This window comes from Hemiscyllium ocellatum, chromosome 1 (genome assembly GCF_020745735.1).
Source record: "Hemiscyllium ocellatum isolate sHemOce1 chromosome 1, sHemOce1.pat.X.cur, whole genome shotgun sequence".
In the NCBI taxonomy this organism is placed as follows: domain Eukaryota; kingdom Metazoa; phylum Chordata; class Chondrichthyes; order Orectolobiformes; family Hemiscylliidae; genus Hemiscyllium; species Hemiscyllium ocellatum.
The window spans coordinates 148,887,674-148,904,210 of NC_083401.1; the positions used below are offsets into that span (position 1 = coordinate 148,887,674).

At 41.5% G+C, this 16,537-nt stretch overlaps 1 protein-coding gene across 1 annotated transcript in view; it reads right to left on the bottom strand.

The window, feature by feature from the left end:
* The window catches only part of sorcs2 (sortilin-related VPS10 domain containing receptor 2), a 613,114-nt gene that overhangs the window by 148,923 nt on the left and 447,654 nt on the right, over positions 1–16,537 (bottom strand). Inside the window, exons 4-5 of the mRNA XM_060832699.1 lie at positions 11,890–12,054; positions 4,591–4,664 (exon numbers count right to left, since the gene is read on the bottom strand). Of these exons, the coding sequence (XP_060688682.1) occupies positions 4,591–4,664; positions 11,890–12,054 (239 nt within the window). The remainder of the gene's footprint in view (positions 1–4,590; positions 4,665–11,889; positions 12,055–16,537) is intronic.

A 16,537-nucleotide genomic window follows, 5' to 3' on the forward strand; every position in this document is an offset into this window, starting at 1 on the left:
TGAGAAAACATATCAACATATCCCTTAATGATCTATGTCAAATATTCCAAAGTAAATATGTACGCATCATGACCTCATACAGTTTCAGAACAGTTTTCTTAAAATGCACTTTGAGATCAGGGATAAAGCTATGGCACTGCTAATGCTATTGCTTAGTTCATTCACAGGTGATCCAAAAAAGGTGCACTGGATTCAACTCTCCTATTGCAACACCATCATACAATGGAATGAGAGATTTTCAAACAACAGAAGTTGAAATGTTTGTGAAATTATAAACACTCTCAAATTTCCTCTGATGCTCTCCCAAGCATTTGGATGGAAAGTCAATGGACACTGCTCTTACAAATGTGTTCAAATTTTAAACAACTGGAGGAGGACAACCATGCAGCAAGTCGACATGGTTGAGAAGTAGTCTAGGAATGTGCAGTGTCAGTGTCACTTGTTACAGACTGGGAGGAGTGTGCAGTGTCAGTATCACTGTGTAACAGACTGGGAGGAATGTGCAGTGTCAGTATCACCGTGTAACAGACTGGGAGGAGTGTGCAGTGTCAGTATCACTGTGAAACAGACTGGCAGGACTGTGCAGTGTCAGTCCCACCATGTAACAGACTGGGAGGAGTGTGCAGTGTCAGTGTCACTTGTTACAGACTGGGAGGAGTGTGCAGTGTCAGTATCACTGTGTAACAAACTGGGAGGAGTGTGCAGTGTCAGTATCACTGTGTAACAGACTGGGAGGAGTGTGCAGTGTCTGTATCACTGTGTAATAGACTGTGTAACAGACTGGGAGGAGTGTGCAGTGTTATTATCACTGTGTAACAGACTGGGAGGAGTGTGCAGTGTCAGTATCACTGTAAAGCAGACTGAGAGGAGTGTGCAGTGTCAGTATCACTGTGTAACAGACTGGGAGGAGTGTGCAATGTCAGTATCACTGTGTAACAGACTGGGAGGAGTATGCAGTGTCAGTAGCACTGTGTAACAGACTGGGAGGAGTGTGCAGTTACAGTAGCACTGTGTAACAGACTGGGAGGAGTATGCAGTGTCAGTATCACTGTGTAACAGACTGGGAGGAGTATGCAGTGTCAGTATCACCGTGTAACAGACTGGGAGGAGTGTGCAGTGTCAGTATCACTATGAAACAGACTGGGAGGAGTATGCAGTGTCAGTATCACTGTGAAGCAGACTGGGTGGAGTGTGCAGTGTTAGTATCACTGTGAAGCAGACTGGGTGGAGTGTGCAGTGTCAGTATCACTGTGAAACAGACTGGGAGGAGTGTGCAGTGTCAGTATCACCTTGTAACAGATTGGGAGGAGTGTGCAGTGTCAGTATCAGTGTGATGCAGACTGGGAGGAGTGTGCAGTGTCAGTATCACCTTGTAACAGATTGGGAGGAGTGTGCAGTGTCAGTATCACCTTGTAACAGACTGGGAGGAGTGTGCAGTGTCAGTATCACTGTGTAACAGACTGGGAGGAGTGTGCAGTGTCAGTATCACCTTGTAACAGATTGGGAGGAGTGTGCAGTGTCAGTATCACTGTAACAGACTGGGAGGAGTGTGCAGTGTCAGTATCACCTTGTAACAGACTGGGAGGAGTGTGCAGTGTCAGTATCATTGTGTAACAGACTGGGAGGAGTGTGCAGTGTCAGTATCTCTATGAAACAGACTGGGAGGAGTGTGCAGTGTTAGTATCAGTGTGAAGCAGACTGGGAGGAGTGTGCAGTGTCAGTATCACCTTGTAACAGATTGGGAGGAGTGTGCAGTGTCAGTATCACCTTGTAACAGACTGGGAGGAGTGTGCAGTGTCAGTATCACTGTGTAACAGACTGGGAGGAGTGTGCAGTGTCAGTATCACCTTGTAACAGATTGGGAGGAGTGTGCAGTGTCAGTATCACTGTAACAGACTGGGAGGAGTGTGCAGTGTCAGTATCACCTTGTAACAGACTGGGAGGAGTGTGCAGTGTCAGTATCACTGTGTAACAGACTGGGAGGAGTATGCAGTGTCAGTAGCACTGTGTAACAGACTGGGAGGAGTGTGCAGTTACAGTAGCACTGTGTAACAGACTGGGAGGAGTATGCAGTGTCAGTATCACTGTGTAACAGACTGGGAGGAGTATGCAGTGTCAGTATCACCGTGTAACAGACTGGGAGGAGTGTGCAGTGTCAGTATCACTATGAAACAGACTGGGAGGAGTATGCAGTGTCAGTATCACTGTGAAGCAGACTGGGTGGAGTGTGCAGTGTTAGTATCACTGTGAAGCAGACTGGGTGGAGTGTGCAGTGTCAGTATCACTGTGAAACAGACTGGGAGGAGTGTGCAGTGTCAGTATCACCTTGTAACAGATTGGGAGGAGTGTGCAGTGTCAGTATCAGTGTGATGCAGACTGGGAGGAGTGTGCAGTGTCAGTATCACCTTGTAACAGATTGGGAGGAGTGTGCAGTGTCAGTATCACCTTGTAACAGACTGGGAGGAGTGTGCAGTGTCAGTATCACTGTGTAACAGACTGGGAGGAGTGTGCAGTGTCAGTATCACCTTGTAACAGATTGGGAGGAGTGTGCAGTGTCAGTATCACTGTAACAGACTGGGAGGAGTGTGCAGTGTCAGTATCACCTTGTAACAGACTGGGAGGAGTGTGCAGTGTCAGTATCATTGTGTAACAGACTGGGAGGAGTGTGCAGTGTCAGTATCACTATGAAACAGACTGGGAGGAGTGTGCAGTGTTAGTATCAGTGTGAAGCAGACTGGGAGGAGTGTGCAGTGTCAGTATCACCTTGTAACAGATTGGGAGGAGTGTGCAGTGTCAGTATCACCTTGTAACAGACTGGGAGGAGTGTGCAGTGTCAGTATCACCTTGTAACAGACTGGGAGGAGTGTACAGTGTCAGTATCACTGTGTAACAGACTGGGAGGAGTGTGCAGTGTCAGTATCACTATGAAACAGACTGGGAGGAGTGTGCAGTGTCAGTATCAGTGTGAAGCAGACTGGGAGAAGTGTGCAGTGTCAGTATCACTGTGTAACAGACTGGGAGGAGTGTGCAGTGTCAGTATCACCTTGTAACAGACTGGGAGGAGTGTGCAGTGTCAGTATCACCTTGTAACAGACTGGGAGGAGTGTACAGTGTCAGTATCACTGTGTAACAGACTGGGAGGAGTGTGCAGTGTCAGTATCACTATGAAACAGACTGGGAGGAGTGTGCAGTGTCAGTATCAGTGTGATGCAGACTGGGAGGAGTGTGCAGTGTCAGTATCACCATGTAACAGATTGGGAGGAGTGTGCAGTGTCAGTATCACCTTGTAACAGACTGGGAGGAGTGTGCAGTGTCAGTATCACCGTGTAACAGACTGGGAGGAGTGTGCAGTGTCAGTATCACCGTGTAACAGACTGAGAGGAGTGTGCAGTGTCAGTATCACTGTGTAACAGACTGGGAGGAGTGTGCAGTGTCAGTATCACTATGAAACAGACTGGGAGGAGTGTGCAGTGTCAGTATCAGTGTGAAGCAGACTGGGAGGAACGCACAATGTCTATAATTTGACATTTAAATCATGACAAATCTGAGAAGTGTCAGAACAAAACATTTTTCATAATATTTCTTCAAGGACCTATGATAGTTCTTAATCCTTATGTGGATAAAATGATTCCCTTGCATATCTGGTAAATCTCCTTCACCTAATTACAAACTGTTTACATTAACATTGGCCTAGGATTTGCAAAGGATCTTCTTTCATGTGAGCTCCTTCATGTTCGAGAGTGGAGCACTGGAAAAGACTCGCGATTCTGACCTCTAACATCTGCAGTTCTCACTATATCCTAGCCCTTTCATGTTGTAAACTTCCCTTGATATTTTGGGAGGACCCAGACAAGAAAGTGGAAACTGGATGCAGAGTTCATAACTGGACTTCACTTCATTATCCATTCCATCCCGGCAATGTTTTCCTACAATCTCTACCTTTGGGGAGAAGCTACAGAAGCTTGAACACATACACCAGCTGGTTTTGAAACAATTTCTACCCTACTGTTGTTCAAATACTGAAAAAACTCACAAACTCATAACATTCGCCTGTATCTGTGTTTTTGTTTTTGCTGTTGTTTACCTATTATTTACTTACCTTTGCTACTTAACTATATGATCTGCCTGTATTGCTCGCAAGACAAAGCTTTTCACAATCCAATCTGCCACACTTCCCAAATTGTTGTAATATTACCCAAGAAAATGCATAGATTTTCACAGTCAATAAACTTGTGAAACCAGGCCATTTGGCCATGAGGACCACTCATTATTTCATTCCACCAGTCTGCACAATCACCAACAACAGATGGCAGACTTCTATGACTGAACCCTGTGACTTAAGCAAAAATGCTTTTGCATCTTTTGCTTTGAAGTCCAAGTTAAATTTCAGTTTAGCGTATTCATTATCAATTACGAAACTTGTTGGCAAAGCCTACACTGAAATAAAATTTCAAGATTTTGGGTACAAAGAAACAATTGCTTTCATTAGACTGCTTGGATACCGTATAGAGTGCTATGTTTCAGAACATTCAATGTCTTTACACAACAATGGTGGAAATTATACCTCCAAATAAATAATACAAATCTTACCAATAAAATCGCTCCTTTGTTACTCGTTCCTGCAGTAACTCCCAATTCTTGCCAAGATCAGTAGAAAAATATAACTAGAGAAAAAGAAAAATGCTTATATTATCTGGTTTCAACAGAATAGCTGCATAATAATACAAGTTAGTACTGTAGATTACTTACTGATAAATGACACTAATAGGTCCTTTGACACCTGAGAGCTCCTCTTTGTCATTAGCTTCAGTCTTTAATCTACATGCTTGTCAACATAGAGCCTTCCAAAGAAAATACTGAAAGCTTCTTTATCAGATGAGGAAAAGCAGCTGGTGTTATCACTGGTGTCACATTTGCCATATTCCACAGTATCAGTGACAAAGTTCAACTCAGATGGTGAATAGTACAGATGGTAGTAAATTTGGGCTTATTCTGTGATCCTGAATGCATGGGAACGTATCTGGAGGAAATGACCGAAATGCGCACACTATTTCCCTGAATACAATCCTCATTGATGCACGGTTTTAGTGAATCACCCAGAATTACTTTCACAGAATTAGCATTCCCACTTTCGGTACAAAAAATACATTCTCGATGGTGTGTCTTCATCCTCTGATAGCATCTGGTAACTTAAATCTTTAAATAGCACAAATGAATGTTGGTACTTTCAATATCAAGTGGTTGCTTCAGACAAGACTGATTTGCAGGCCTGATTTTTGCAGCAATAGTTTTCGTTTATTAGTTTGTTTCCTTCCAAAAAAAGAACATGGTGAAGAACAAGAAAGATGGCAAGCTTAAATGTATTTTTTCATTTGTTTTTAATACTGGAAAAGTGAGCTATGAATGATAAGTTAAAAAATGTCAACCAAACAGGAAAACATAATGAAGAGGAGAAATTGGGTTGGTAAGACAAGGTGAGGTGAGAATCTTTCCTTTGATGGGAGTTATATTCAGCACAAAGGAAAAGGCTATGGATTGTTGGAGGCCATACATTTCAGGCACAGGCATTCCTCAGGATAGTGTTCCAGTCTGAGCCATTTTTAGTTGCTTAAATAAGCATTCTTCATCATGAGGCCAGAAATGGGGCAGTTTGTACAGTCTTCAGTTCTAATTGCAATTTCTGAGAGAGTGAAGCAGTTCATGCTCACATGTTGAATGTTCTGGACATCCAATAGTAATATAATTGTCAAATAACCCACCATTAATATTCTAGACACTAACTGGATCAGCCATACAAATGATGTGCCTAAAAATAAAGACTGGGAAGTCAGTGGAAATGACTCACTTCCCAACTCCCGTAAGGCCTTTGACCAACTAGTGGTTTGTAGCTCAGGTTGAGGTTATGAATATAGGTTTGCTCGCTGGGCTAGAAGGTTCATTTCCAGACGTTTCATCACCCCACTAGGTAACATCTTCAGTGGGCCTCCGGGTAAAACAATGCTTTCTATTTATTTCTTTGGGTTGGTGATGTAATTTCCTGTGGTGAAGTCACTTCCTTTTTTTTTCCAGGGGGTGGTGGATGGGGTCTAACTTGATGTGTTTGTCGATAGTGTTCTGGTTGGAATGCCATGCTTCTAGGAATTCTCATGCGTGTCTTTGTTTGGCTTGTCCTAGGATGGATGTATTGTCCCAATCGAAGTGGTGCCCTTCCTCAACCGTATGTGAGGATACTAGTGAGAGAAGGTCATGTCTTTTTGTGGCTAGTTGGTGTTCATGTATCCTGGTGGCTAGGTTTCTGCCTGTTTGTCCAATGTAGTGTTTGTTACAGTCCTTGCACAGTATTTTGTAAATGACATTAGTTTTGCTTGTTGTCTGTATAGAGTCTTTCAAGTTCATTAGCTTCTGTTTTAGTGTGTTGGTAGGTTTGTGGGCTACTATGATACCAAGGGGTCTGAGTAGTCAGGAGTGTGATGGAATACTCACCATTTGTCTAGGTTGATGCAGCTATAACAAAACCCAAGGAGTTAAACACTATCCAGGACAAAACTACAAGCTTGATTGGCAGCCCATCGAACACCTTAAACATTGGCCTGCTCCAGCACTAGTGCATAGCACACACCAACTACAGGATGCACTACAGCAACTCACCAAGACACCTACAACACTATCTTCCAAACCTGCAACCTCTATCATCTAACACAGCAAGGTCAGTAGATGTATGAAAACACACATGCCAACTCCTCTCCAAATCACATACCATCCTGACTTGCAAATGTATCATTATTCCTTCATTGTCACTGGGTCAAAATCTTGAAACTCCCTCTCTAACAGCACTGTCGATATACTTATATCAGAGGGACAGCAAAGGTTTATCATTACCTTCTCATTAGCAAAACTACAATTTGTTTGCCTATGAAGCTCACATTCCATGAATGAATAAAAAAATGTTTCTATAGAGGGAATGTGAGAAGATGAGGACATTGATGGACCAGGTTATAGAAGAAGGGTAACAAAGAAGGCCAACAAAATATGTGGCTCATTACGATGCTGGCAAAAAGATTGCAATCGATATGAAGTGTGCAGGAGTCCAGCACCACGGGGCTTCACACAAAGGTGGGATAGCATTCTTTCCAGCATGGTGAGGCGGTCAATCCATTGACATAATCCATTCCCAATATTCCCCAGATTTACCCTGAAAAAAAGTCAATCACATTGGCCAATCAGAGAAAGACCAACCCTGTAAGTGAAGGAAAGAGACAGAAACAGTTAGACAGACAAACAGATCAATCACAGCTTCTGTCTCTTCCACGCTCATTGCTCCCCCTTCTCCAATCACAGGTTCCTTCTTTCCCACTCTCGCTACTCCTCAAAAGACAGAGAAGATGTTAGTAAAATGTGTCCACGGTCTGTAGTACTGAGCTAGCTTACTTGCTAAAGAAACCAAGCAACCTTACAGATCGAACCAGGATATCCTAATGATTCCACTTCAGATGGACTCCAGTAACACAACTAAAGAACTGGACTCTTCCAAAGAGGTCACTGGATCCAGCCCTAAGAAAAGGTAGGCATGGTATGATGGAAATGACAGGGAAATCCCAGATCTGCTGGCAATAAAAATTTCAGTACATCAATGTCATTTGCTCAAGCAGCAGAAAGAGATAAAGAATACCATCAAGCATGCAACAATCATCAACTTAAACTGACAAACCTTTAAAGTGGATACACTTCAGGAAAAATCTCATCTGTACTGGTGACACAACAACCTTCTATAAAACTCTAAAATCTCTATATGATTCAAAGCATCAAATAAAAAATGCCAGTGGAATGCTGAAGATCAGGAGTTAGTCTGGGACTTGTGGTTGGAACACTGTGAGCTACCCATCAGTACTAAGTGCACAGTGCATGATCCTGCAACCAACCACTTCAAACAACAACCTGTCATAAAGAACTGCCGACATGGCAACTCTCGAGGACGTGGAGACCACAACAGCCTGATGAAGAGAAACAAAGCTCCTCGTGTCGATGGCATTCCAAACAAAATTTTGTAGCATAGTAGCCCTGCCATACATACCAAGCTCCAAACTATTTTCATGCTCTGTTATCATTGCCTCATAGAAAAACAAAGGAGAAAAGTCAGACTATTTCAACTACAATAGAATTAACTTCCTTTCTGTTAGCTGGAAGATCCTAGCAAAACAGTTCTGAACAGCCTTGGATGATTTTGGAAGACAGAGTTCCGAAGAGCCAGTGCAGAATTAGATGTGGTCCTTTTATTTATCCAAATTTAGGAAAACTGTTGGGAGCAAAACAAAGGCCTGTACATAATTTCCACAGACCTCAGCCAAGGTATTCGATATTGAGAGCTGAGATGATCTTTGGACAATCTTTGAGAAATTTGGATTTAAACCTAGGTTCCTGGCCATTAAACAATTTCATTAAAACTAACAGAACGGGCAAGTGAAATGTAACAGCAATCTTGTGAATCCCTTTCGTAGTTCCAATGGCACGAAGCAGAGAGGTGTTCTGATTATTCACCATTTTCTTGAGATAGAGAAATAAAAATGTTGCAACAAGCAATTGAAGACATTCGGGGGGAGGTTACATATTCTTCTGGATTGATGGAAGTCATGGGTCCTGTAACACTGCCATGCGCATCTTTTAGAGCACTTCCATCAGTGCTCACCCTGCCTGCATTTACGACAGTCACCTGCCCCAGGTCACATTGCTTACAGATCAGAGTGAACCCATGCAAACATTTCAAGAACTCCCTGAAGGAGTCCCTTTCTATGTGCCACGTTGGCCACTAGCAGTGAGAAATACAGACCATCGATTGCAATGTGTGGAGGTATTACCTCAGAAGTACGACACACACTTTTGAGATTGAAAGAGCAAAAAAGATCACATCTTTACCTACACTGCTGTAGTAGAACCCGCCAATCATAGATCTCTGACTATCAGAGACATGCAACCCATGAGTATAAACTTCCTAACATTTTTAATCACAAAGATCTTTCCAAAGAAGGAAAGTCTAAACATGTTCTCTTGGTTTTGCCTATCCCTTTTTCACTCTCGCTCTCTCTCTCTCTCTCTCTCTCTCTATTCACATCCCCAGTCCATCCAGTCATCAGCCTAAGTACCACTCTTCCCCAGCTATTTTCAGTTCTGATGAAGAATCACAGGACTCGAAACATCAACTCTAATTGTCTCTCCACAGACGCTGCCAGACCTGCTGAGTTTCTCCAGCAATTTCAGTTTTTGTTAAAACCAAAAATAAGTTCCACACAATACAAAAGATGACACAGTTACAACATCTAATAAGAGAGTTAGTAATTTTAAAAAAAACATGAAAATGAAGATGTAGTCTTTATGAATATATCTGCATGTGAGGACACTGAAAATAGGCTGAGGCTGATGGAAGACAAGTTTAATGGAAAGCATAAGGTTGACAATTGAATGTTGCATGCAATATGGGACAACCTCATTTACAAATTTGGTTCAGAATTTTTTTTGTAGTGTCTTTTATTTTTACATTGTGACTAACAGGATGATGTGATGGTCATTGGCTGAGGGAAGACAAGGAGAAAGAGATTGTGGGTGAATGGAAAACTGAGTTACAATTAGCAGCATCACACTCAATTGCATTCTTCATATACGGCTCAGGTGGAAAATGTCTGTTTAGGTTGCCACCTCCTTCTCTGCTCCTTGTACTCCTGTGCTTCAGCATTTCACTTTACAGTTACTGACAAGGACTGTCCCCTCACAACGGGGAGGTTATACAGCATATCACCATGAATAATGGGATCCACTTAACTGAGTTCTGCAGGCTTCCAGCCATTGGAATCATTGTTTTAGCATACCAATTAATTATTGTAGTGATGGGAACCAGATGGATCTTGTTGACTTAGAGATCTTTGTTAACATTAGCCAATCAAGAAAGCCCTGGCAGACCAATGTAAACAGGGGCAAAAAAAATATAAACAGGGGATTAAACTCGTAGAAGGGAAAAAATAAAACCAGGAAATTAGAATCTCCTCAGTTGAGGAAAAAAGACAAAACAAAACCAAAAAAAACCAAGGGATTTAAAATCTCCTCAGTTCAGGGAACTTAGTCTAAAGCTGCCTGGCTACAGCCGGTGTACTGTGCACTAGTGGTGGCTGGATACTGGCTTTTGTGCAGTTGTTTCAGTTATCATTCTTTTTTTGATGGCACGGATTTCATTCTATGTGTTTTGTGGCCACGCGTGTGTTGCAAATGATAATAATGAGTCATATTATCACAGAATACCCCTTGTTGCCTTTGGTTTGTCATGTGGTTAAAATGCAGATCGCCAAATGTACTTTTACACAGTGAAGGTATTGTCATGACTGCTGCTAGAATGCCAGGCAGTGGCCCTATGATGTTCTGCCTCTGGGTTTCACATCAGCTGGTGCTTGAGTGAGTAAAATCTCACTTGGCTCTGATACATGGAAGACTTGTCATGTGCAGGCAGTTAATGGAACCCTGCAACTGGGTGAGCTGGAAACCCTCATGAAGTTGGAAGTTTCTTCTTTCTGCTTCTCGCTGGCAAGGGAAAATAACATTAGTTTAGGTCTGCCTGAATAGATAGCCTCATGGTGTTCCACACCCAATGGTGAATGGCAACCTGTGACAAATTGCTAATGTCACCAGTAACATGGAAGAAGCAAATTTAAATAGCCACAAACAACCTTTAAATAACCTTCAAAGTCATTGGCAGTGCTGAATTTGCCCTCCACTGAGATTGAAGTCATGGCTTCAGCAGTTGGTAGATTTCTCTACTGAAGCTTCTACTGAACTGCAAATATCTCAAACACTCTTTCTCATGGCAGTTCAAAAAAGAAAGTCATTCCTCGAACTCTTTGGGTCAAAAGGCTTCTCCTACAACCCCCTCCTCATCCTCCTTCCTCTTTTAGGACCAACCTATCTCTCGCAAAAACACACGCACAAAACAATGGGCTTTGATGATCACTATGAGAAATGTGTTGGAGTGTTTTGCTGGATTAGTAACAGGCAACTCAGGTTTCTATAATGCACATTGTGACAAGCCTTATCCAGTGTGTAAAGGAAAAATAGAAGTGTTGCTGTGAAGAGAAGAATGTGCAAAGACGTGACTATGTCATCAAATCTAAATGACATCTGCTGCTGAGAAAATGATGTTTGTTTACAGCTTAAGGAGAAATGAAAGTAAACACATTTGTCTTTGGTACAAAATGAACCTATGATACCTGCTGCTACAGAAGCTGTCTTGAGTGACAATAATTACGCAGAATTTGCAGAAAAGGCTGTCAACTATGCTGAACTAGGCTATAACTTCACAACATACAAACCAGTATCCCTGTGAGTTAGTTTCAAATGCAACAGGAGTGCAAAAATATTAAGATCCCATGCAGCAGTGGGACTCAAAAGGCTATAGTACCTTGTATGTAGGTACTATATGTATGTATATGGCTATGTAGTGGAGAAAATTTGTCACTTTTCTAAATTCAGATTGAGTTCCCAGTACTAGTTATGTTTGTCAACTCTGGTTGAACACATTTCTGGGTTTCATCACATAATCTTTTGCCTTGGTTACCTAACCGTCAGCTTCCCACCATTGGTCACCATCCTCACAGATTACCTACTTGCGCCAAGTGGAAATAGACTCTCATTTCCCAATTGGATACTTCTTGACTACCAAACAACTATTTTCCTCATTCTCAGTATTTGATAGTCAATAAACAAAAGTGTATAAAGAAGACTAGATTTTTTTAAAATGTTGGCAGCAGAGTCCTGGAGACTCCAGGATAACCCCAGATGGTTTGCAACCCCCGGTAAGAGTTCGCATTGTTTTCGCACGACAGCACAAATTATTTATTGCACGTGCACACTTACCCGGCCTTCCTTGCTGTACACAAGTAACTTATCCTCCTCTTTGGGGTGAAAAACCAGTGTCTCGAGAGAGAAGAAAATCTGCTGTTTTTGAAAGTTGGCTCCCTCATCTGTGCTCACGAAGAGACTCTGATCACGATCATTCATTGATGAGCTGACAAGGATTACCTTAAATTAAAAAAAAGAAAATTGGTCTTTTTGTTGCATCAATAAAAATGATCTCTTCCATAAAGGGCTAAGTTTCCAACTTTGTAGCATATATAGCATCAATGGGGAGCATCAGCACAGCAACTACGTATTGGAAATTAGGAATGCACCATGCATGACTTTTTTTTTGATTAGACTTACAGTGTGGAAACAGGCCCTCCGGCCCAACAAGTCCACACCGACCCGCCGAAGCGCAACCCACCCATACCCCTACATTTACCCCTTACCTAACACTACGGGCAATTTAGCATGGCCAATTCACCTGACCCGCACATCTTTGGACTGTGGGAGGAAACCGGAGCACCCGGAGGAAACCCACGCAGACACGGGGAGAACGTGCAAACTCCACACAGTCAGTCGCCTGAGTCGGGAATTGAACCCGGGTCTACAGGCGCTGTGAGGCAGCAGTGCTAACCACTGTGCCACCGTGCCGCCCACTAACCATTAATGACTGCAAATCATTTGTAACAGAACATCTGAATTTCAAAACTATGTCACCAAAGGGTAAGGTTCCACAACAGTCAGAAATCCACCTTATACAGTATTGCAAAGGTACTATCTTAGAATGTAGTTGAGGCCTTTATGTTTTAAGAGAATGTCAGAAAGCAAGGAACAAAACAAGAAAAAAACTTGCATGTGTATAACACAGTTAACTTAGCAATATGTCTCAAGATGTACTTTTGGAGCAATTATCAAACTAAATAGCGTATAAAAACTTGGTCAAAGGGGTAATGTTTAAAGGTATTCCTTAAAGGAAAAGGGAGAGGTTGTGCAGCGAAGAGATTTAAGGAAGGAATGCTGGAGTTTAGAGTTCAGAAAGCCAAAGGCATGCCCTCCAATAGTGGAAAAAAGAAAATCCAAGAAGTACAGGAGGCCAGAATTCAGGATTACACACATCCCAAACAGCTGGTGGTTGTCAAAGCATGAGTTGACATTTTAAAATCAAGCGGGAGCCCTATAAATCAGCAAGGTGATGTGTGAATAGGACTTGGAGCAAGGTCCTATATTATATTATCAGAGTTTTGCCAAGTTTCAGATTAAGATAATGGAGAGGGGTCCTGCTAAGTGTGTATTAGAAGAGGCAAGTCTAAAGCTAACAAAGCTGAGTTAGATTAGATTACTTACAGTGTGGAAACAGGGCCTTTGGCCCAAAAAGTCCACACCGACCCGCCGAAGCGTAACGCACCCAGACCCATTCTCCTACATTTATCCCTTCACCTAACACTACGGGCAATTTAGCATGGCCAATTCACTTAACCTGCACATTTTTGGATTGTGCGAGGAAACCAGAGCACCCGGAGGAAACCCATGCAGACACGGGGAGAATGTGCAAACTCCACACAGAGGGTTGCCTGAGGCAGGAATTGAACCCAGGTCTCTGGCGGTGTGAAGCAGCAGTGCAAACCACTGTGCCACCATGCCGCCCACGTTTAAAGATTTGATTTAAATTTGTAGCCTCATTTCTCTATTTTGTCCAACTACCTTAGTCAATAAAAGCTTGAGATGAAAGAACAATCTGTGGATCCATTCTGAGACTTACAACAAAGCAATTCCAAAACTAGCTCTAATAATACATTTTCTGCTCAATTACAACCCATTCTAAACTCTTTCTTTCCCAGCCTACAGGGAAACTACGTTGACACTGTACTCATTGAATTCTAATATAGGAACGGCTAAAATTTGATATTTAGTGAGTTTCTTTATCTTCCAGTACTTCATACTCAATGATCAGAAGATTAACTTAAAAAAAATGGAGATGCCATATATTGCACATTATTGCTGGCAATGTGTTCATGTAAAATTTATAGGGCAGGACTGAGATAATCTTTCAGTGGCGCAACATGAACTCATTCTAAAACACTGGGGCGGCACAGTGGCTCAGTGGTTAGCACTGCTGCCTCACAGCACCAGGGACCCAGATTCATTTCCTGCCTCGGGTACTGTCTGTGTGGAGTTTGTACCTTCTCCCCGTGTCTGCGTGGGTTTCCTCCGGGTGCTCAGTTTCCTCCCACAATCCAAAGATGTGTAGGTCAGGTGAATTGACCATGCTAAATTGACAAGTTAGGGGTAAATATAGCGTAGGGGAATGGGTCTGGGTGGTTTATTCTTCAAAGGGTCGGTGTGGACTTGTTGGGCCTAAAGGCCTGTTTCCATTCTGTAGGGAATCTAATCTAATCTAAAACTTAATAGTTCACCATCTAGGGTCAGACAGTGACAAGGCACATGAGGATGACATCATATCTCAGGAAAAAGGCAGCATCTTAAAGAATGCAGAATGAGCGTATCCAAATTAAATGTAATATTCTGAAATTTCAGTGAGGTCCTCCCAATCTCTCTCCACAAATACAGTGAAAGATTTTATCAATCTTCATCCAGAGTGACAGCGAAAAGACTTGAACAATCTCTGTAGAAATTTCAGACAATTTTATTTTTGACAGATTACATCTGAAGTTAAAAAATGTCAAAGAGCTAGATTTGATTTAATAATGCCCAAGAAGATTATTTCCCAGTTTCCAGCTTTTAATATCAGACAATAAAGTTTTCTTAAAAATTCAAAACTGAATTTGTGACGATTTGAGTATATTGCAAAAAGGCCACTCTACTTTCTACAGATGTCCCACAGCACAGAGTGTTATTGAAATTAATGTCTTCCCATCTGTGCTGCAATGCCTTAGGTATCTCTCTGTATACTGGCGTGAACATTTTGTTGATGCCGATCAGAAACACTCGCTCCTCAAGTATAATTTACAATTAAACAAACAGCTTTGACAGGTTTCTAATGCGTTAGTTCAGGTTATTAAAAGCACTCACTGTAACCCACACAGAGAAAAAGCCTCAGGTTGTTTGTTACATTAATCCTATTGATAAATCATTCATCTGAGACAATGCCCTTTTAAAAAAGCAAATAGAATCTTGCTCCGTAAAACTGCATCTATCCATATGGAATTCTAATTCTTGAAATCTAACCAGTAATTTATTGTGCATTAAGTAGCATACTGTGAAAAGTACAATTTGCTACCAAGCTCAGAGGAATGTCTTTCACATTTTGAAGTCTGTGCAAATCCATCAGTTCATTTACAACAATTTCTCAGAGGGCTTCAGTCTGTACAAAATATGAAGGCTGCAAATAGACTTGAGTAAGGTTAGCAATGTAATTAACTTTAAATTAATGTATTTCAACACCTCTAGATCTCCATACGCCTATGAATTACAGGCTGTTTGTTTCATTTATCTCATTGAATTAGTTAACATCTTACTGAATATTTGCAAAGGCCGAAAAACATTCAACTCGGTTCTCTATCAGTAAGTAATATGAATTTTTACCAAGGGCTTTCTTCCCTCTGTTTCTTCATGGATTGTAATTGTTACCATAAAGTGACTCAAGCCATTTGATGGGCTAGCTGTAACGTCTCCAAAGATAATGATGGCAATGAATAATTGACAGAGACAGGGAGGTGTCATTTAAGCAGGTTTTTCCCTCATCCTTGGTCACTTGCAGTTTGATTAAGAGGCAAAAACATACAATATCAAAGGCCAGTGTGAAATAATCTGACATAAACCTCTCAATTTCTGTACACATTATTGAGACTGGATGCTGTACCATGCTATGAACACATTATGTAATTATTTCCTGTGCTGATAGGAGCAGGCTGCACACAAAAAGTAAAGGTTTGAGCCCATACATACCATTATTCAACAATCAGTCGGGCAAACGCATACTGATTTTGAGAGAGGACATAAGACAAATTAATGCCAGATGAAGGAGTTATACTTAATCAGAGAGAAGTCTTCAGAGGCTACACTAGCCAAGGTAATGATGAACTACTACCATAACAGTAACGTCTCCCCATGGCAGATATTGAAATTACATCATCAGATATTCACATTGCCAGTTTCCATTAAAACAGGGGAGACAAGAATAAATAATGGAAAATATGGACATAAAGCAATTGCAGATGAATGGCTTTTAATATCTGATAGCTGCTTATTTGAAGTCTGACTTTTGTCCAGTTTCAATTACTAGTCTGAATTTACTTTATTCATTATGCCTATGATATTCATTTGGTAGCTATATACGAAAAGATCCGATTCCTGTCAACTAAGTCTTGATGATAAGCTCTTATCAATTAATTTTAAGCTTTTTCAAAGCTATCACTTTGTAACTGTTATAACAGTGAAGTAATAAAATCAGTGAACAGCAAATTAGTGTTGATACACAACCCCAACAGTGCAGGTATGACATACTTGGTGACACGTTGTCAAACACATTCTGAATAATTAACTTCAACAGAAGGAACCATTGCAAACAATTAATACTGTAAACACAAACGGAGCATCCACAGCCACAAAGAAAATCACACCAAAAACTATCCTCAAAAGCAAGTAAAAACTTTAGAAACATTACAAGAGTCTTTGTTTTTGGTGCTAGTTTGTAGGTTTTAAA